General features: G+C 39.4%; 1 protein-coding gene across 1 annotated transcript in view; it reads left to right on the forward strand.

The window, feature by feature from the left end:
* LOC124605265 overlaps positions 1-22,900 on the forward strand; it is a 158,717-nt gene extending 135,817 nt beyond the window's left edge. Inside the window, exons 4-5 of the mRNA XM_047136828.1 lie at positions 10,430-10,654; positions 21,823-22,900. Of these exons, the coding sequence (XP_046992784.1) occupies positions 10,430-10,654; positions 21,823-21,925 (328 nt within the window). The 3' untranslated portion in view covers positions 21,926-22,900. The remainder of the gene's footprint in view (positions 1-10,429; positions 10,655-21,822) is intronic.
* The last annotated feature ends 371 nt before the right edge of the window (positions 22,901-23,271 follow it).

A 23,271-nucleotide genomic window follows, 5' to 3' on the forward strand; every position in this document is an offset into this window, starting at 1 on the left:
TCTGTCATTTCTGTTGTGCGTACGCGAATTGCTTGGATGGATCGGATACAATTGATTGAAATTCCTGATCTCATCTCTGCAAACAACATCTATCTCATCAACATAACTAAAAAAATTCTTTATGTTGTCCTCGGACACTCCTATTAATTTACCACGGTAAGGAAATGGTAAGTGGCTTTTAAGTGTTCTAATTACATCTGGTAAATCTGCTGGTTTTGTCCAATATAATGTTTTGTCTAGGTAGCGTTCGAAGTATTGACGTAAAGTCTCTTTCTTCGGGTTGTAAATTTCTGGATTGTATACTTCTCGTTTTAAACTTTGCTGTTCTGTGATCGACCAGAATTCCTCAAGAAATGCTTGTTCAAACTGTTTAAATGTTTAACATCGTCTTTTCATTGCTGCTCCCCACTTAGCTGCTCTTCCACGTAACAAATTTGTAACATATCGAATTTTATTGGCTTCTAACCAATGTCTCAGGAAAATACCATCAAAAGAGCGGATGAAAACAATCGGATGCACTTTGTCTTTCTCATCACATGAAAATGTCTGAAAGTATCCATGTCGTACTAATGTTTCATCAGCTACTCCCGATGGTATTATGGGTCCTGCATTTTGTGTCAACCTGTGCATAGTATGTGGTGATGTCTGATAGTAATTTTGATCTTGTGGTAGCATTGAAAATGGTTCATTGGGATTTGTATCACTCATTGGTAATTCTATTTTCGGCTGTGTGCTGGGTCTAGCATTATTATGATTCTCATTTATGTTTTGGTTGCCTGTTATGGGTTTTGGTATCACTGACGAACTTGGTATTACATTTTCTTTAAGTTTACGTACCTCTTTCTGAATATTATCTGTTTCTTCCTTTACTTGTTCCTTTGTCTTATCTAAAATGATCTGTGTCATTGTCTCACACTTCTCATCTAAATAATCATCACATAATTTGCATTCATGTACAAGTTTCTCTGCTAGAGTTGTGCCATTCTTTAAAGATGCTACATCTGCTCTGTCTTCAAGTTCTTCTAAATTTTCCTGTAAGGATTTCTGCTCCAATGTTACATCATTTAATCTGTCTGAAAGGTCTGTAATCGTCAGGTCTAAGTGTTCTTGGTTTGTTTTTACGGAATTGTGTGACTGTCGTAATTCGTCAACTTGGGTACTGGTTTTCTGTTGCTCAAAAACTACTGTTAACAATTTCTCATTACATCATTGTAAGTCTGTTCTTGTCTCGTCACTGAATTCCACAAATACCTTTTATTGTCTCGTAACCTTGTCTGATAAGTCAGTAAATTTCCTTTCAAGACTACTGCTGGTTTCTGTCAAGTCGGCAATTTGTCTCGATTGTTTTTCAGAATTTTGTTTTATGTCCCGTGTCAGTTCATTGAATTTAGTGTCAAATTTCCCAATGTCACATTTTAAATTGTCGTCTAAAGCATCAAATCTTTTGTCTAAAGTGTCAATTTTCTGTTTTGGTCACCAAGTAACTTCAGAATCTGGTTGAGCATGTCAGAGTCCTGCGTCTTAGTTTCATCATTTTTTCGTGACTGATTGATGTCTGGTTCTGAAGTTGACATTGTGAATGTCATGTTTTGTCGCGTAGTACTCACTCTCCATTCGCCTGTATATCTGTTTAAATATAGGGGTTGTTGTCTTAATCGAACCGGTAAAATTATGTCTTGAACATCCTCACAATTATGTTCAATTTTCATTTGACTGTCGGACATGTTTTGCAATGTGTCACTTTCACTAAGCTCGTCCGCGGAAACAATTTCTACGCGTCTAGCGTCCATCTTGCGATTTTCGTAATTAATTGCAAATAAAATTTTCCAGTGGCAAAAAAAAAAAAAAAAAAAAAAAAATTTTAAATATGATATGTTGAAATCTGAAATTTCTCTTATGGAAATGGATATTTCTATATGATTTATAATTAGAAATTAAATTATTAAACTGGTACTGAAATTTCCCTCTCACAAATAAATGACTGTGAATATGCTCTTCACTTATCATTTGCAATAATAGTAGTAAATCAATTTTAACTACAATTTGAAAAAATAATTTCGAAATAAATGGATCGGAATAAAGGGAGTACAGATGGCTGCTTGAAACTGGAAAAAATGTAAATTTCTGTACTCACCAATTTTTTTTTTTTCTTCAGTCTTATGTTGCAAATGTAGCGTCAAATATACAGTTTTCAATCCAAAATTTTTCTTTCGCGTCCGTGCAAATTATTTTATGGAACGTTATCCTTTTCCTTTTTTTTTTTTTTTTTTTTTTTTTTTTTTTTTACCAAATTAATTTCCTCAGCATGAAAATGAAAATTAACACAAATTAATAACAGGGAAACCAATATTGTTGTAAATTTCATGCATGTAACATTACAATTGAAATGAACGGGACTTAGTCCAAATTCATTTTCTGATGCTATTAAGTGGTTAAAATTAGACAAAATGTCCAAAATTTATAATAACTGCACTTGTATCAAATGTGAAGATAGCAAGTCCTGTCACCAAGACGCCAATTGTAGTGTACCCTTCTCCTCGGGGTTCTGCCGTGAAAAATAGAAAATAGAAAATCTGATTGGGTTTGGAATTTTGGTGGTTTCAGTTACGGATAGGGCGGACTTTGTATTATTGATTGAGATCGCGCTGTAATTTGACCGTGCATGGCAGACCGGGTCGGCAACACTACAAAAAGCGACTGTACGGAAATAGCATCAGAAACTAATTGAAATTTACCTTATAATCTTGTTAGACACGCAGTATTAATTACAATGTAGTCTTCATGGCTGTCCTCCTAATTTCTCTTGTAGGACGACCCGTCTTTCACTTTTCTCCGTCTGTTGAAAACTTCTTCAAGTTGCCACTGTCATGATCAGTTTACAAATTTGATGATAACTCCCTCGAATCACTATTGAAACAACCTCGCTTTGTAATGTAATTTTAATTTTAATTTCCACCCAAAAGCACATTCAACACATCGCTGAAAAATACACGTCTTTCGTATCAAGACAAGAGAGAGAGTCCTCAATTAGTTCTTAAAAACAAAAACCTACGCAAAACTAAAAAGACGAACAAAATTATTTATAAAAATCGGTCGCTGGCGCAGCTCTCTTCTGCGTGCGCGATCGTAAATTATATCTTTGTATTGGCGGAGGCGCGGAAGTCAAAGTACCATTACACTATGTCTGCAATGATAATGTCCGAGAGGACAGATTTATCGCTTCCTCAGCCTCGCAGGGTCGTAGAGCCACATCACGTCTGCTGAGTCGGTTTACGGGTCATTTGCAGCAGGACGAGTACACGACGTAGATAGTGGGACAGTGTAGGGGGCACAAGATCACGTCTGTTAATTTCTTACTTTTCTGATCTGTGACATGACTTTTGAGGTCTCTGGAATGTCACGACACGGCAATTGTCGTCGCGGCTTCCCTTGACGTTGACGCGGTGAGAGATGTGTCGGTAGCAGTGTGTCTGACAAGGACAGTGGTCACAGGAGTGAAACCGCATCATTTTTCCATAAAAGTCCCCATTCTGAGCACACTTGAAGATACACGCATCAACATGTGGAGGTCGAGAGGAGGAAGAAGCATTGCAAGATAACATTTGTGGTACTCGTTCAAGCCTGACACCTGGCGCAATAGTACGAGGTGGCCTCAAGTACATAACAAGATTACGTCTGTTAATTTCTTACTTTTCTGACCTGTGACATGACTTTTGAGGTCTCTGGAACATCTTCTGACAACATAATGCGCAAACCGAATCACCTCAATCCAGAGGGCGGTCAGCTGTTGCCGTGGCCAGTGAGTTCTCCGCACCTCTAGTCTGTTTCATAAATTTGACCACAGGCTGCTGAGAGAATATCGTGCCACCACTGTGACTGATGACCTCTGGCACAGAGCATATGTAAGAATAAAATATAAGAATTAATATAAGGACTGATATAAGAACGAAATATAAGAATGTGGGCATTTAAAAGGATTGTAACGCCTGAAAATATTGTACACACATATACTATATAATAAATGCATGACACTTATTGTGAAACACAGTCATAATTTTACAATTAGTATAATGCCCTTGTATACTTAACTTGATAAGAAACATCATGTAGTAATCTTCTATGGACATGGGTAGATAAATGTAAAATAAATAAAAGAAATAAATAAATAAATAAAAGCAGTAATTGGGTTTTGAACGTGGGGCACAAAACTGAGAGGCTGCATCACTAGCCATTGTGACACCATTTCACCTGATATTACTGTGCTCTAAAAGACACACACGTAAAGTAGCTAAAAAACTTTGACTGTTGTTTTCCCAAATAAGCTTAGACATGTGTTAGCTTATTTTGACTCCTCTTGCACTGTGCAAAGTTTAAGTTATGGCACTCGGCATTTTCTCCTCATTGAGCCAGCTCGATGTACGGCCAGGTCAGAGTCGAGCCGCTGATGCTACCTGAGGTGACGCCTCCCTACTAAATGTATTCCCTCAAATCACCTAAAATATAATAGTGTATGTTCTTACTATACTGCAGACCCACAATAAGAAAAGTGGTATTTGTTTTCATTCCTGATGTTGCAGTTTTAATGGCCAGATTCCTGATGTTGCAGTTTTAATGGAAAGCAGTGTAATTTCCCAGACGAGTGAAGATACAAAGTGAGAAGCTCGTCTTACTTTCACATTTCTTACAATAATCAAACTATTCGAGCAAATCAGATCTCTGTAAAGTCATTTCTACATCTGCAATCTGCAAGACACCTTATAGTTTGCAGTGGAAGGTACCTCCGCTACCACTGTCACTGCAGAAGAAGTTATCAAAAAGTTTCTGTTCGAGGGCACTGTTGTAGTGTATATGCGACACAGCACATGTCCGACGGTGATATATGAGCTCTGATGTGTAGGGACAGCTTACTGAGGCATTCGTGTCTTCCTGACACGTGTGCGGAAAAAGTGTGCCGTGGCAATATTAGTACCAAATGTGTCCAAACTGGACCAATGTGCTGCTGTTCTTTTCTCAGCTGCTGAAGGACAAACACCAGTCAGAGAACAGAGAATGTGTTTCGGGCAGCACATCTGTTGAAAACCACAGTTCAGGAATCGTACACCAACTTCCGTGCCTGTGACAGTTTGACACGAGACGCCAGCTGATCTAGGAGGTTGGCTTCACCCATTAGAGATAAGTGGGAGACACTCGAGCACCTGCCCTTCAGTCCCAATTTCTCCCTGTTCGATTATCCTGCCGGCGGTCCCTTAAAAAAGTCCCCGAAGGGTCGACAATTCCTGCCGGACGAAGGTGTGCGGCAGGCAGTTACGGACTTCTCTGCGTAGCAGGACACGGTGTTCTTCCGAGCAGGTGCCTTCGACTTGGTGTGTAGGTGGGAGGATTGCCTCAGTGCTCACAGCCATTTTGCGCGATTGCAATCCCAGACTGTACGGCCTTCGAATGGGAACTTTTTGATTGCCCTTTATAATTAATGTTTGTCAGAATGTCTATACACAAATAGTACCAAGGAATACATTTCACTGTGAGTACTTCACTTACAAAAAAGGAAAAATCGATAATTTGTCCTTGTACTCCTCCACGTAGTAGGTGAATATGGATTGGGGCTAAGAAATGAAAGAGGAAGCCACCTGGTAGAATTTTTCACAGAGCATAACTTAATCATAGCTAACACTTGGTTCAAGAATCATGAAAGAAGGTTGTATACATGGAAGAACCCTGGAGATACTAAAAGGTTTCAGATAGATTATATAAAGGTAAGACACAATTTAAAACCTGGTTCCTAAATCTCAAAGACATTTCCAGGGGCAGATGTGGACTCTGACCACAATCTATTGGCTATGAACTGTAGATTAAAACTGAAGAAACTGCAAAAAAGATGGGAATTTAAGGAGATGGGACCTGGATAAACTGAAAGAACCAGAGGTTGTACAGAGTTTCAGGGAGAGCATAAGAGAACAATTGACAGGAATGGGGGAAAGAAATACAGTAGAAGAAGAATGGGTAGCTTTGAGAGATGACATAGAGAAGGCAGCAGGGGATCAAGTACGTAAAAAGCCGAGGGCTAGTAGAAATCCTTGGATAACAGAAGAAATATTGAATTTAATTGATGACAGGAGAAAATATAAAAATGCAGTAAGTGAAGCAGGCAAAAAGGAATACAAACGTCTCAAAAATGAGATCGACAGGAAGTGCAAAATGGCTAAGCAGGGATGGCTAGAGGACAAATGTAAGGATGTAGAGGCTTGTCTCACGAAGGGTAAGATAGATACTGCCTACAGGAAAATTAAAGATACCTTTGGAGAAAAGAGAACGACTTGTATGAATATCAAGAGCTCAGATGGAAACCCAGTTCTAAGCAAAGAAGGGAAAGCAGGAAGGTGGAAGGAGTATATAGAGGGTCTATACAGGGGCGATGTTCGTGAGGACAATATTATGGAAATGGAAGAGGATGTAGATGAAGATGAAATGGGAGATACGATACTGCACGAAGTGTTTGACAGAGCACTGAAAGACCTGAGTCGAAACAAGGCCCCGGGAGTAGACAACATTCTATTAGTGGATGCATATTCAATAAAGTGAGGAAACGTCAAATTTCACCTGTAAAAGGTACAGGAAATTTAAATAACAGTGCTGCAGACGCTATTCCAAAGGGTGTAGTACAATTTTCGACAGAGTCACCGAGTTCATCGAGGATGATGATGCTGTGCCAAAGATGAGTTTCCCAGTGGATTTAGAAATACCTGCCTATATGATTGTTTCACGTGCATATGGTAACTGTGGGCACTGTACGGTGACAGTGACCGTATTATCATTTTAAGTACTTGATAATAATAAAGTGTAAAGTTTGTAAGTACGCTGTTCAGTTCAAGACTTCTGCTCTCCACGGGAAGATGTATGAGGTGAATACAAGATTGAGTTGTGGCATGAGATGCTTAGGTGTAGGCAGAGAAGGCACAAATCTGTTTTGTGGCTTGATGAACTTGCCTGCCGGCCGGTGTGGCCGAGCAGTTCTAGGCGCTTCAGTCGGGAATCGCGCAACTGCTACGGTCGCAGGTTCGAATCCTGCCTCGGGCATGGATGTGTGTGATGTCCTTAGGTTAGTTAGGCTTAAGTAGTTCTAAGTTCTAGGCGACTGATGACCTCAGCTGTTAAGTCCTATAGTGCTCAGAGCCATTTAAACCATTTTTGAACTTGCCTGCACTAGTATCTAGGATCAGTGATTACAACAGAACACTTTTCAGTACTCTTGGAGTTGAGTGCAAGGATATGAAAGCAGCTATTGAGGAAGCTGTAGACATTAACAATGAAGGGGAAAAAGACATTGTGAGTCTCTTGTGATGAAACCTGGATGAAAAGGGGCAATACACTACATCGTGGTGTAACATGTCATTAGTGTAGATACAGGGAAAATCTTAGTCTTCCAAGTAATGAGCAAGTATTGCTCTCAGTGTGACACAAGAAAGAACAATGATGGCAGTGAAGAAGAAAGGTGGCAGCAGGAGCACAAGAAAGTATGCAGCAAGAAACTTGGGGCTAAGTGGTGGAATGGAAGCAGCGGGGACAAAACTAATATTCCAGAGGTCAGTTGAAAAATATGGTGTTAGTTATGTGAAGTTTCTAGGTAATGGACCTTCCAGTGCTTTTAAGACTGTTTGAGAGAGCAATTGTTATGGCTCACAAAAACTAAATTTGAAAACCTGGACTGTGCGTGGCATATTCAAAAGTGAATGGGGGGTAGACTACTCTAATTGAAGAAAGAAATGAAAGGCAAGAAATTAGAAGGAAGTTCACACTTACAAAAAACCCATCGGGGGTAACTTCGTAGTGTGGAAACAATGTGCAAGTCGTGTGGGCAAATTCTTTCATAGACTTTCCACAGATGGTGATCCTCAACATTCCCTTTGTGACATATAGTGATGCAAATATCTTCAGGCAGAAGCCAGTGGAAAACCATACACTAACAAACATCGTTTGCCACTTGCTGTTTTAGATGCTATAAAACTAACTTTCAGGTATCTAGCCAATCCTGAACTGCTGAAAAAATGTGTACACGGGAAAACACAGAATGTAAATGAGAACTAGAATCACCTTGTTTGGATGCGTTGTCCAAAAACACTATTTGTATCCTCAATTGTTGTGAACATCCCTGCATGTTACGTCTGTCTAGCATTCGATAGTAGAAATGCAGGTAAGGTTAAGCGCATGCAGAGACCGGCCTTCCATCCAGGTGCATTCACACTCGAGACGCACACAAGCATTGATGAAGCATTACTGGAGAAAGCTCAGGCAGCAGAAAGAAAAATGCAAAATTTGAAGTATCAACAATGTAGAAAAAGACAGATTGCGATTCGCCTTAAAGAAGACACGACACGTAAGTTGCAGACAGGCCCACCCAACCGCCCCCCCCCCTCCCCCCCCTCCCACACACACACACACACACACACACACACACACACACACACACGCACGCATACACACAGCGAGATGCTGCAGTCGGCAGTCATGTGTGCATGAGACGTGCCAGCTAGTCCAGGAAGATGAGGAAGAAAAAAAAGATTCAGGACATGGACATCATTAGTCACTAGATGTACACCAATATTGTCAAAAATTTAAATAAAAAGTTTAAATGTCAATTGCCATAAACTGACTTTTCTTAGCTATAATGTACCTTTTTCTCAGGAACTGTAAAAGCTAACATTCTGATATTTGCTGTAGTTCTTAAGATTACTGAATAATCCTGCTCAGCAGTTTTCCATTATATTTTCTCTGAGAAAAGTTCTCCTTTAAAATTTGAGAAATATAGAGCAGTCCCTGGTAACACAAAACTGAAAAATTAATTTCAAAGCAACTACGACCTTAAACAAAAATCGGTTCCACACATTTTATTAGCCACTTATGTAGATGTAAACTGTGAAATTCCACTTTTATTGCTCGAGTAGTTTACGAGAAAAGGTTATAGAAATAATGGTTCAAAATGGTTCAAATAGCTCTGAGCACTATGGGACTTAACATCTGAGGTCATCAGTCCCCTAGAACTTAGAACTACTTAAACCTAACTAACCTAAGCACATCACACACATCCATGCCCGAGGCAGGATTCGAACCTGCGACCATAGCAGTCACGCGGTTCCGGACTGAAGCGGCCACTGCGGCCGGCTAAACAATGGTAATTGAAAAATAAAATCCTTATAAGATGTTTGTCATCATGCATTGTCAACCAAAAACTGCACAGAATATCAAGCATTATGTTGTACATAATAGCCTCAAGTTTTAGTATTTTAGCTGTCATATTGTTGGAGATACATATGTTAAAGTACAAGAAGACATTTTGCCCTATGCCTGTCCTTAGAGAGTATCATTTTCTTATTAGTACTCTCCACATTCAGGAAGACCTTCAGGGTTTGATGATGATCATTCAGATGCTTGAATCCACAATGATCCAGGTTGGTGTTCTTGAGGACTGCCAAATGTGATGAACTATGATCATTTCACTATCATATGATATTTGCATGCAGGGGGGAAGGTTCAAAAATTGGCTGCGTGGATACCACATGGTCCAAGCCAAAATCACAAAAATCAGTGGGTAGCCATATGTGCGTCTCTGCTTATTTATCGTCCACTGGCTCGTGAACAACACTGACCATTCCTATCCTGTATCGTGACTAGTGGTGAGAAAAGGTTCCTTTATGATAACATAAGGAAAAGAAATGAGGCTGAGCCCAAATTAAGCAGCAACTCCCTGCGTAAAGACCTGTGCACATCCACAAAAAATAATTTTATGCATCTGGTGGAACGGCAACGGAGGGGTGTACTTCCCCGAGCTGTAACAGTCACTGCTGACGATAACTGTCAAAAACTGACACATCTTGCAGATGTAATCTCAGAACAGTGACAAGGAAGATGGGGTCAAGTGATGCTGCTCCACAATAATGCATGCCTGCATTCTGCTAGACTGACAGGAATTGGATTGGGAAGTCACACCACACCCATCTGATCTTGCACCCTCAGTTTTCACCTTTTCTACTCTCTATCAAACAACCTTAAAGAAAATTCATTTCTGGATGAAAATGTGCTTCAAACATGGCTCAACAGGTTCTTTGCCTCAAAACCAAATGATTTCTACTGCTGCAGAACTGAAATGTTACCCCAGACGTTGTAAATAGTGATGGAGATCATATTATTGACGACTAAAGACTGTTATGTGTGTCTTTTGTGTTTATTAAACTTATGGAAAAATGCTACGAACTTATGCACTAAACCGATACATTGTATTGGAGTTTAATTGCTTTTACTTGAAGATATTCATAATTTTTTGATTTCCATCAAAGATTCTCTGTTTTGCTGGCAACAACTGGAAGTAAAATCCATTACAATTTTCTCCACCAGCTTGTCCCCAAATAAACGACAGCACACTCGTGGTTTGTTTCAGATTGGACGTGACAGATTGCAGAACACTCGGCGGGGCCCTGTTCCCCTACCTCGTCGGGCTGCCGCGACTTCACACGCTTCGAATGGAAAATATGGCTTTTGCGAGGCTGCAACCGGGTGTGAGCAGCATCCTCGAATTGTCAGGTGTGCGCTGCCTGACATTCGATTATTCCGTTGTCGCTGGAGTGCCGTTTGAAAAGTTTCCAGAAAAGGTCGTCAATCTCAGGTAACAAAAGATCTACACCTGTTAGATTGCCCTGCAATTCACACTGTGTGTTTGGCAATGGGTTCCTAAATATAGAGCATACCAAGAAGTGGTACAGAATGGGACAGTGCTTTAATGCCACTGCTTATCAGTATGACATCCTGAAGACACATTCCAGTTGGAAACGGCTGTCTTCCAGCCACATATTTGAGCCATCGTATCCCTGTACAGTTTTTACCCACCGTACTTCCCTCCAATAACAAACTGACAATTTGTTTGTGTCCCAGGTTGGGACCTACTGACAAATCCTTTCTTTTAATCAAGTTGTGCCATAAATATTTTTCTTCCCCAGTTTCTGTCTACTTTCTCCTTGGGTATTCGATTTACCCATCTAATCTACAGCATTCTTTTGCACCATCTTATTTCAAAAACTTCTATTCTTTTCTTATCTGAACTGTTTATTTTACATGTTTCACATTTATATGAGGCTTTACTCAAGCCAGAAAAGACTTCCTAAGCTCTTTTTCAGAAGTGATTTTCTTCATATTTTCACTTGCTGCTTCACGTCTTCTCTACTTTAACCAGCATCATTTATTTTGCTGCTCAAATAGCAAAACTCATTCACTCGTTTAGTATCTCATTTCTGAATCTGATTCTCTCAGTACTGCCTGATTTAATTTGACTACATGCCATTACCCTCATTTTACTTTTGTTGATGTTCATCTTATAATCTCTTTCCAAGACAGTAGCCATCCTGTTAAACTGCTTTTCCGAGTCATATGGTCCCTCTGACAGGATTATAATGTCAGCAGCAAACCTTTTCTCTGTCAGAATTAAAATGTCGCCAACAAACTTCAAACAGAAAACAACACAACTAAGAAATTAACAGGAAAGCTACACCTTAATAACATCATATTCGTATAAATGATTGACAGGTAGATAATAAAATGAAATTAAATTAAAGCATCGTCAGAAGAGCTCATAAAGGGAGCAGCACAGTACTGATCAATGAAGAGCAATATATAGAAAAAAATCAAAGATTTCATCTGTGGTGTCACCGCCAGACACCACACTTGCTAGGTGGTAGCTTAAATCGGCCGCGGTCCATTTAGTACAAGTCTGACCCGCGTGTCGCCACTGTGTGATCGCAGACCTAGCGCCACCACAAGGCAGGTCTCGAGATACGATATAGCACTCGCCCCAGTTGTACGGACGACATTGCTAGCGACAATACGGACAAAGCCTTCCTCTCATTTGCCGAGAGACAGTTAGAATAGCCTTCTGCTGAGTCCATGGCTACGACCTAGCAAGGTGCCATTAGCCTTACCTAGTTTGAGAGTTATCGTATAAATGTCTCAAGAAGAACGCTGTATTCATCAAAGAATAAAAGTTAAGTATAAAGCAGCTACGTACTTTTCTTGCTACCATTCAATAGTTATCCTGTTCCAGACTTGACGCCGGTCGGCGTGTGTGTACGCGTGCCTTTCTTTCGGCTCCCTTCCCAGTGTGGCATAGCAAGCTTGTTACGCCACAACATCATCTCCTTGAACAATATCAGAAAACTGAAATCCAATCCAGCAGCACATTTCCTGACACACATAACAAACAATTTCAAAGACATCAAACACATACTCACAGGTAAACAAAAACAACACATCACGCAATAGAACCCAAAATCTCCAACACTCAGAGGCTGACCTGAGGTTCACAAACCCCTTATTCCAGTGAGGGCCATTATCAACTTGATGAATGCACTACCTACCATGTGCCAAAACACATGAAAAAATTGTAACACAGCAATATGAAATGAAGAGCAGCAGAACAGTGAAACACACAAATGAGTGCATAACACAAATAAAAGACTTACACATATCACAAACAGCACCTCTCATAATTTTCAACAAAGAGAATATGTACAACTTGATACCCAGTGCAGACACAATAAAACTAATTGAAGAAAATCTACTGACATTTAACAAACTACCGGCAGAAATGAAAAGACCAAAACCCTTCAAGCAATCACATCCAAAAATTACTTCCAGTTTGAAAAGGAATTTTACTTACAAAAAGATGGCCTTCCAGTGTGATCGTCCGTATCAGAAACATTGGCAAACATATTTATCAGCCACATAGAAAACACATTCTTTGATAAAAACATCATAAGGAAATGACACATAATTGTTTACTGGTACAGGTGGCAGGGGTAAAATACAGGGAACGAAAGGCTATTTACAATTTGTACAGAAACCAGATGGCAGTTATAAGAGTCGAGGGACATGAAAGGGAAGCACTAGTTGGGAAGGGAGTGAGACAGGGTTGTAGCCTCTCCCCGATGTTGTTCAATCTGTATATTGAGCAAGCAGTGAAGGAAACAAAAGAAAAATTTGGAGTAGGTATTAAAATTCACGGAGAAGAAATAAAAACTTTGCTGTCTCTGATAGAATTACAATGACATCGGCAAACCTCAAAGGACTTGGAAGAGCAGTTGAACGGAATGGACAGTGCCTTGAAAGGAGGATATAAGATGAACATCAACAAAAGCAAAACGAGGATAATGGAATGTAGTTGAATTAAGTCGGGTTATGTTGAAGGAATTAGATTAGGAAGTGAGACACTTAAAGTAGTAAATGAGTTTTGCTATTTGAGGGGCAAAATAACTACATTTTATATCTTCTCTACTTCGACCATCAGCAGACTGGCAATGGCAAGGAAAGCATTTCTGAAGAAGAGAAATTCGTTAACATCAAGTATTGGTTTAAGTGTCAGGAAGTCGTTTGTAAATAGTTTGTACAAGAAGAGAATAGAAGCTTTCGAAATGTGGTGCTACAGAAGAATGCTGAAGATTAGATCGGTAGATCACATAACTAATGATGAAGTATTGAACAGAATTAAGGAGAAGAGGAGTTTGTGGCACAACTTGACCAGAAGAAGGGATCGGTTAGTAGGACATGTTCTGAGGCATCAAGGGATCACAAATTTAGCATTGGAGGGCAGCGTGGAGGGTAAAAATCGTAGAGGGAGACCAAGAGATGAACACACTTAGCAGATTCAGAAGGATGTAGGTTGCAGTAGGTACTGGGAGATGAAGAAGCTTGCACAGGATAGAGTAGCATGGAGAGCTGCATCAAACCAGTGTCTGGACTGAAGACCACAACAACAGCAACAAATCTGTGGATGTCATAACCTGTAGGGTGAATGAACCAACAGAGTAAATAGATAAACTTCATACAGACATAAACAGCATGAAAATAAATAAATAAATAAATTCAATTCACCATGGAAAAAGAAACACAAAATCAAATACATTTCGTGGATATAACAATAAAGAGAGACAGCAGTAGGCACACATTTGACATATTCAGAAAGCGAAGAGCCACAGATACAATTACACATGCTTCAACCAACTATCAGTAAAATAAAAAATTATCAGCCCTATGACATATACCACTCAGCCAAGAAAACCATGAAAAAGAATTACAACCATACAACTAATTGCCAAACAATGTTTGTAAAATCCATATAGTGCAAAAGACTCAACCCCAAAATCAAAATATAACTAAAGAAAAATGAAAACAAGCAGAGAACACAAACACCTAAAAATGCCATAGACACTACAACACACACAGAAACACAAACTAACAGACATAACTAACAGAAAGAAATGGCGCAATTTAATATACACACAGAATAACAAATACACTAGAGAAACAGGGATTACACATTGCTTATGGAATGAGATACCCATTCCTGTCACATTTACAAACAACAACAGACAAACCAGATATATACCAAGGAGTGTACCACCGAGACTGTATGCTCTTCCTAAAGTGCATAAAGAAGGTCTGCCTTTACGGCCTATAGTCAGTAATATTGACGCACCCACATATGATTTAGCCAAACATCTAGCTTCTTTGTTGAGACCATTTGTTGGCAAATGTTCACACTATATACGGAACTCTGCTGATTTTATTAATAGACTGGGGGCTCTCCACTTAAGGTGGGGTAGGACGTCAGACGGGCCGACTTGGAGCAGGAGAGGCACCACAGGACATTTTATTTTCTGCTGTCTATACTTTTACAAATAAAGTCATAAAACTTTGTCAGCATGACCAGGAAGGATTCAGTATTCACAATCATAGCAGTGGAAGTGCAAAAATATAACAAAATGATTTTTTTTTAGGTATGAAATTTCATCATTTTTTCGCTTACTGTTGGCTGCATTTGTTGCTGTAGGTACATTTTTCTTCACAAGTAAGAGAGATTCTTTGATGAATTTTGCACAGCATACAAACCATACTTACAGGTGTATGAAACTCTAGAATTTTCCAAATCTATTAAAAGCTGTGGTAAAAATTGAGATAATTAACTACAAAATTTAATTTTTTTTCTAAACATAAAGTATAAAACATAACAGCTCATTCATTTTTTCAAAAATTAAATAGATTCTAGAGTTTCAGACAGCTGTAAGTACGGTTTGTATGCAGTGCAAAATTCATCGAACAGTCTCTCTTACTTATGAAGAAAAGTGTACCTATAGCAACAAATGCAGCCAATAGTAAGTGGAAAAATGATGAAATTTCACATGTAAAAAAAATTATTTTGTCATGTTTTTGAACTTCCGCTGCTACGAGTGTGAATCCTGAATCCTTCCTGGTCGTGCTGACAAAGTTTTATGAATTTACTTGTAAAAGTATAGACAGTGGAAATTAAAATGTCCTGTGGTGCCTCTCCTGCTCAAAGTCGGCTCGTTTGACGTCCTACCCCCCTTAAGTAGTTCGGATCTTCTAGTGAGTTTTGATGTAATTTCCCTTTTCACAAAAGTACCTCTTGCAGATTCCTTGATTCTAATTGGTCAACAGTTTGAATCAGACATTATGTTGAAACAAAGCAGTACTCTTTCCTCAACTTATTTTATGTTTAACCAGGAATATTATGAACAGTCTGACGGTGTCACCATGGGCAGCCCTCTGTCTCCTCTGGTGGCTAACCTCCTTATGGAGGATTTTGAGGAGAGAGCACTTGAATCAGCGGTCTGTAAACCAACTGTTTTTTGGAGCTATGTCGATGACACTTTCAAAGTGTGGCCCCACAGAGAAGAAAAGTTAATGGAGTTTTTTCATCATCTTAACTCCATCCATGAGAATATTCGATTTACAATGGAACTAGAGAAAGATGGCTGCCTTCCATTCCTGGATGTTTTGGTTAAACAGAAGAGCGACGGCACTGTGGGACATTCTGTCTATCGGAAGCCCACTCACACTGATTTGTATTTGCATTCATCAAGTTGCCATCACCCATCCCAGACTGTGAGTGTACTTAAAACCCTTGTACACAGGGCACACACGGTGTCAGATGCAGAGAATTTGCCTATGGAACTGGCACATTTGAGGATGGTGTTCAGAGCCAATGGGTGCTTGACCCGGCAAATTAACAGGGCCTTCTCAACTAGAGCCAGGAACCGGGAAGTGGATAAAGAGGAGAACGTCCCAGCCAAGTCCCTAGCTTTTCTTCCCTTTGTCGGAAATATCTCCTTCAAGATAGCAAGGATTCTTAATCATTTTCATGTGAAAGTGGTTTTTTGTCCGCCTTCTACGATTTCGGATTTGCTGGGATGGATGAAGGATGATTTGTCACTGCGGAAGGCGGGAATTTACATAATACCATGTTAATGTGGTATGGCCTAAATAGGACAGACAATGCGTACAGTGGAAGAGTGTTGTACAGAACAACAACGATGCACTCACCTACTGCAAGCCAGTAAGTCTGCAGTTGCGGAACATTGTATTTCTAATGGACATTCAATGGAGTACTACAAAACTTCGATTTTGGCCACTGCAAAAACTTTTTGGACTCCATTATCAAAGAATCAGTGGAAATACGCATTGCGGGAAATCTAATGAACCGTGACAGTGGTTACCAATTGAATAATGCATGGAATCCCATCGTCTCCGAAATTTGCTCGAGACGAAGACCCCAGAAGAGTTCGATAGCTGCGGCCAGTGACAATACCCACGGCAGCTGAGTATTGCAATTCCACCAGCGAGGGCGCTGCCACTGGGAGGTGTGGCCCTATCTGTCTCTGCGACTGCAACGCATGCGCAGCATTACTATCAGTGCACTATATAAGCTGGAGTTGAGAACGTCTTTGTCAGTCCTCGTTCGGCTCACCTGAAGATGGTTGGCAGTTGTACAGTCAAAATATCGTGCAGTGAAGTTTATGACAACTGGCTGCAAGCCCGAAATCTTTTTGAACACAGGAATATACTAGTTAGAATGCCAAGAACATGAACCAGTATATCTGGTGATGACAGGTGGGAATTTCAAAACAAGGTGGCGGTGGTGGTTGTTGGGATGTTTAAGGGGGACTAAACAGCTAAGGTCATCAGTCCCCCTCAAAACAAGGTATAAAGAACTTGTAAGAAGTTGGAAATATAAGAATAGCAATTCTACCTCTGCTGGATACCTGATAAAACAAGGGCATGAACTATCCAACATGGAACAGGACATGAAAATTATTAAGGTGAACAACTACAACAAAAAAACTCCAGACATTACAGGAAAACTTTCATATACAAAGAGTCCTTGCAATGAATAAGGAAGTACTTAATGAGAAAATCAATAAAAGCAGTTACTCACAGATCAGTCATTAAAACAATAACAGAGATGTGGAACATCTCTCTCTCTCTCTCTCTCTCTCTCTCTCTCTCTCTCTCTCTCTCTCTCTCACACACACACACACACACACACACACACACACACACACACACACACACAAAACAAATGAAAAATATCAAGCCACACACACAACATAAACAAAAGACGAAAGATAAGCACACAGCGACAATTGGCATTACCCGTGGTAAACACCACATGGTGAACACATAGTGAAAGTGCAAGTGAGTTGTTGCAATAAAGGTGGGTGAAAAAATAACAGAAATCCGCCATCTGGATTATGGGGAATAAGCGAACACATCTCCAGGACCACACATATGAACTAGCATCAATGGAAATCATAAGTAACACCAAATGATAATTTAACCTCATGAAACTAGTGCTATAAATGTTGTTTCTAATCGGAAAAACAAGAGAAAAACATAAGAAAACATAACATAGTAACATATTTGGACTACTACCTAATGCATTTTTATCATAGATATAAAAACAAATATGTATTTCAGGCCACTAAAGATGCTTCATAAATGAAAGAAGTGAAACGCATATGGCAAAAAACAAACTGCCTTTCATTTAGTTGCAAAGACAAAACGTACCTCCAAGAAAAAATATTTCTTATCGCTGAACTTCAAAACCCTTTCCAAATTTTTTGTCCATATCTGTCACAGCTTCCCAACATTTTCATTGAATAATATTATGATAGCTGCAACCCTGTTTCACTCCCTTCTCAGCTGCTACCACCTTCATTTTATCTGCATCTTTTTCCACTCACATGAAGCATATGATACCACCTGGTGTCACTGTAACTCGATCCCATGGCTCTGATTTCAAGCTTCGGGAATCTGCGAGTCCAGTGGCTACACATACTCCTTATTTTTTTTCTTTTAAGATGTCTTGAGGCCTTCAGCTGCCATTCTATTTATTTCCTGTACGATTGTACAATTTCGGCCTTAGGCCATTTTCAAGTATTTTTATGCATGATTTTTTAGTAGCAGATTATGTCATTCACATCGTTGTTCCTGTGACATCATGTTATGCTCATAAAATAAATCCAATGTGTTCATGCTATTTTAGGAGCATGTTACTTTTGAGCAGTTACATTACATAACATTTTTATTGGTCCTTTTGATCATTTGTTGTACAAGGTATACTGTACAATATTGGACAGATCATTGCGATTTACAATACATGTTTTTAAATCATATAACAGTATTTAAATTGTTTTAGCCTTCATATTATTACAACTGAAGGTTCAGCTTCCATACATTATATTTAACGCAAATAATTATCTTTTTTCTTTTTAGGTATTTGGCAATAAATTTTTATGTTTCAAGATATTCATTTATACTATAATAACATTTTTGCAATAGATATTATGGACAGCAGTTTTAAATCTTGAAATGTCTTTTATTGTTTTAATGTTTGTAGGTAGCTTATTGTATAGTCTTGTTTCCTTTTGCAACTACTTGAAAGTAACACGCTCCTAAAATAGCGTGAACACTTCGGATTTATTTTATGAACATAACGTAATGTCATAGAAGCAATGACTCATATGACATAATCTGCTACTAAAAAATCATCCATTAAATACTTGAAAACGGCTGCTGGTAAACCTTTTGGGATGTGAGGTCGTGGTCTGAGAAACTCTTCTGTTCCTGACGTTTTGTCCAGGACTGTGCTGGACATCTTCAGAGGCAGTCCTCTGCCGAGTCTTGCCGACTGACTGGTCGGACGTCCGAGAGTGACATATATACTGTAGGAAAGGGGGCGTGGTCGAAGTAACACGTGATTAGCAGAGATAATCCTTGTCAAAGATAAAACTTAACTATCGATTGTCATCTTGTCAAAGATAAAGTTGTCTAGCGATTCTGCAGAGCTACTGTCCATATGTCACAAAGTTTCATTGCCTCCTCTTTTCTGTTAAAATCATCCTGATGCTTATAAATTTCAATGGCTTCTCTACATAACTGTGGATAATAATTTGACGTTGTAAATAAAATTTCTGTTTCAGAAAACTTCACTTCGTGGTTTCCTGACTGAAGAGCATGCTCTGCCGATAGGAAAAATAGAGAAATCAGCTATAGCAGAGACTTTTGTGCTCTTTTAGCCATGTATTTACACTCCTCTTGGTAGTTCCAATATAAACTTTACCACACGTACACAGAATTTTGTATACACCACATGTCAACACAGGAGGGTGTTTATCCTTCGCAGATTGCAGCACTTGACTTATTTTCTTTGTTGGTGTAAAGACCGGTCTGATGTCATGTTTCTGTAAAATCTTACCAATCTGATCTGTTACTTTTTTAATAATACCTGAAAATGGCCTAAAGCCAAAATTGTACAATCGTACAGGAAATTAAAAGAATGACAGCCAAAGGCTACAAGAAATCTTTCAAAAAATTGCACTGAAAATTATAGACTCCTTATATGACGACTTTTGCTTGTGGTACGGCTATGAGTCCGTGGCCTTAGCTGAACGTCAACTTCAAGGTGTCATACAGAGAGCCCTTTCTTGGGACCTGTAGCACGGCTCCCAGTTTTCCTCCAATAAAGCACATATCATACATTTTTGTCGCCACAACACGGTCTGTGCAAATTGAAAGCTCTACTTAGAAATCCAGTGCCGTGAGATACATTGACCTTCTTCTGGGCTCCTATTATAATAGACACTGTTACACCATACCTGTCAGCTTAAAACAAGTTGGATGCAGAATCTCAATGCTCTCCACTTTCTTACGTCTTTTTCCACTTTTGTGTGTGGTTCGTACTGCACAGCTTGTAACGGTCGTCATCACTCGGGTACTCTTTCCAGATGGTCCTTCCATTTAATTCTAAATTCATATATCTTATCATTTTTTTATTCAACTTTGAACTGTTTTTGTAATATGCATTTTTATTTTGTCTATTTTTGCGTATCCTTTCACCATTCATAGGAGTCTCATTTCCAGCCCTTGAATCTTATTTTTTAGTGCATAATGATTGGTATATAAGTTCATAGTGTTTTTCCATAAGTTTAATAAACACAATAGATACTCATAACAGAGACTTTAGTCATCAGTAATATATTCTCCTTCACTGTTTACAACAGTCTGCCAATGCCGGTGTAAATTTTTGATTCTACGACTAGAAATCGTTCTTTCGAGACGAAGAACTCGTCGAGCCACTTTCGGAGCACATTTTAATGTCGAATTGAATTTCCTTGAAGGTTGTTTGATGAAAAGCAGAAGGATGAAAATTTTAGGGTACAAGATCAGGTGAATAAGGTGGGTGTGGAATGACTTCCCTACCCAACTCCTATGTAGTGTTTTTTGTCAGTGATGCAAAATGCAGTCTAGCATTATCGTGGAGTAGCATTGCTTCACGCAGTCTTCCTGGTCGTTGTTCTCAGACTGTGTCTGTGAGATGTCTCAGCTCGTAACAATAAATATCAGCAGTGACGGTTACACCCAAGGGAAGCAATTCGAGGCACGCCCCACCATCACTGTTCCATCAGATGCATTACATTATCTTTTGTGAATACGTGCAAGTCTTTGTACAGACAGTTGCTAATTTGTTTGGGCCTTAACCATTCCTTTCTTTTCCTAATGTTAGCATAGAGACACCATTTCTCGTCACCCGTAAGGATCGGTCGGAGGTGTTCACGAGTCGGTTCACGACGAGCGAGAATAGGTGCAAGTACGGCCACCTGTTCATTTTTATGATTTCGGTTTAGAGTGTGCGGTACCCATTTGCCCAATTTTTGAACCTTTCCCATTGCGTGCAAATGTTGCACAATGGTGGAACGATCACAGTTCATCACATTTACCAGTTCTCAAGCACACTGACACGGACGAGTGTGGATTAATGCATTTAAACTATCTTCGTCAAGCCCCGAAGGTCTTCCCGATTTCAGGCAGTCACTAATGTCGAAACAATACTTCTTAAAATGAAAAAACAATTTTCTTGTTACGGTCTGTCCATTGGCATTATCCCGATGTTTCTGGCCACCTCCACTGCTGTCCGAAAAGTTCAGATTTCTCCACTCGGCCCTCAGTTTTCTACTCTACTCACTATCTCAAAATGACAAAATGGCAATATGTGAATGCAAGTAGCAACAGCAAACTACAAAGAAAAACTGATAATCGCTAAATAAACCCGTAGCGACTGGATTACCGATAAGCAAAACAAAAACGCTATGAAGTTGTTCGCCAAACTAATGTTACACTTGTATTTCCTGCAGCCATTTACCCCCTTGCCTCGTTCAGCCCCTCTCGCTCTGGAACTGCTCCTTCCCTGTGCATACTGCCACTCTCCTCTTGTTACCTACCCCCCCGCCCCCTGCACCCTTTCCTACCTCGTATCCCAGTATGTCACTTCCTTTTAGATTCTTTTCTCATTGTTTTCTCTGAGATAAATATGAGCCTCCATGTATATAATTAAATTTTCTGTTGTTCAAACATGCACAATATATAGAGGTAACTCCATTGGATGGCCACGTTGTCACAGTAAAAGCAGTGTTTTCATTCTTATCACAGGGAGCTGGGAGTCAAAGAGTGTCAAGGTGACCCGAAGGCCGTAGAAGGGCTGGCCAAGCAGATGCCCGGTCTTAAAATCCACGGCGTCATTCGACCTTTGTAACCGGCTTTCTACGTGTCCGATAACGAGAGTGGTGCAGAACTTGAAGAGGAGGAGAATGTGTTGCTTCGCAGTGCAGAGGAACCAGTGGATGACTGGAGAGTTGCAGTGATAGTTAAAGATAACGATGTCTAGGATTAAAGCAGTATATCTGTTCTCTTTCTAGAGAATATATAAAACTGATATGATATTTATAGGGAACTAATTTTAAATACTGATTGCATCTCAGCTGGAATATTGTAACTGGGCCAAAATTTAATACTTCTCAACTTTTGTTACTAGACTGTGTGTCGTAGTGGACTGCTGCAGGCTGTCAGGTCGAAAATATTTATTTTGGGTGTAACGTCACATTAACATTGGTGGAAACTGTTTTGAAACAGGGTAATTACAAGTAATTGTGGAAGTGTGTAGAAAGAACATAAATTATTTACAGTAATATTAGGAAAAGGATAGTGTGCAACTCAGTGGGTCATCTTTACACTGATTAGCAGACAAGTACAACGAATAGACTGTTATACATTCTAGCTTCTGGCCGTGTTCGCTCGTGCGAACGTACTCGTATTTTCTTTGCCGAAGGAGGCTCTGACAGAAAGCGGTAATGTGTAACAGTCTTTTAGTTGTGCCTGACTGCCAATCCTTTTCTTAAAATTGTTGATATTCCAGCCTGAAGTTTCCATTGTTTAACCATCTGCAATAGTGTTTGAATTCTGGCTTTAACGATCTGCAATGACGCTCGGTTTCTCGTCGTAATGACAGTGGATTTGAAACAACTTTTTCTTTACGAGATAAAGTGGCAAGACTGATGAGGTAGCCATTCTTAAATATCACTGGCTGGACTAGCATGTATTATTGTGTACAGTAATTAATTTAAAATAGTTATGAAATATTTGTTATCTGTTTATCCAAAAAAAATTTTCTTGCTTATTTATTCACTTTTTATTTGTATTATGTGCAAGTTTCATCAAAATAAATGTTCTCTTTGTGGTAATCTGAAGTTAGAAACTTTTGTCAGTTTTTATGAACTAGTGAAACAATAATAGATTAGCACCAGATACCCTATTATTTTAAGTGTCAATTATACAGGTATTTATCAGGTTACTACTAATTAACATTTTTAAACTTGGCGATATCACGTTCCATTCAGAGCAACGTACCCCTTGAGTTATAAGATGTGATCGACTGTGCTTAATTTATGTCTCTGTACATCTGTCTCATCAGAAAATCTTCTTTAAAGTAATGAGTTCATAGTTCATGTCCGAGAGAGGGGGGGGGGGCGGGGGGAGGGGGGGGGGGGGAAGGAAAGAAAGAAATACCCAGAAGGGGAGGAGGAAAAGAAATGAAACTTCACA

Source organism: Schistocerca americana, chromosome 3 (assembly GCF_021461395.2).
Source record: "Schistocerca americana isolate TAMUIC-IGC-003095 chromosome 3, iqSchAmer2.1, whole genome shotgun sequence".
NCBI classification, from domain to species: Eukaryota; Metazoa; Arthropoda; class Insecta; order Orthoptera; family Acrididae; genus Schistocerca; species Schistocerca americana.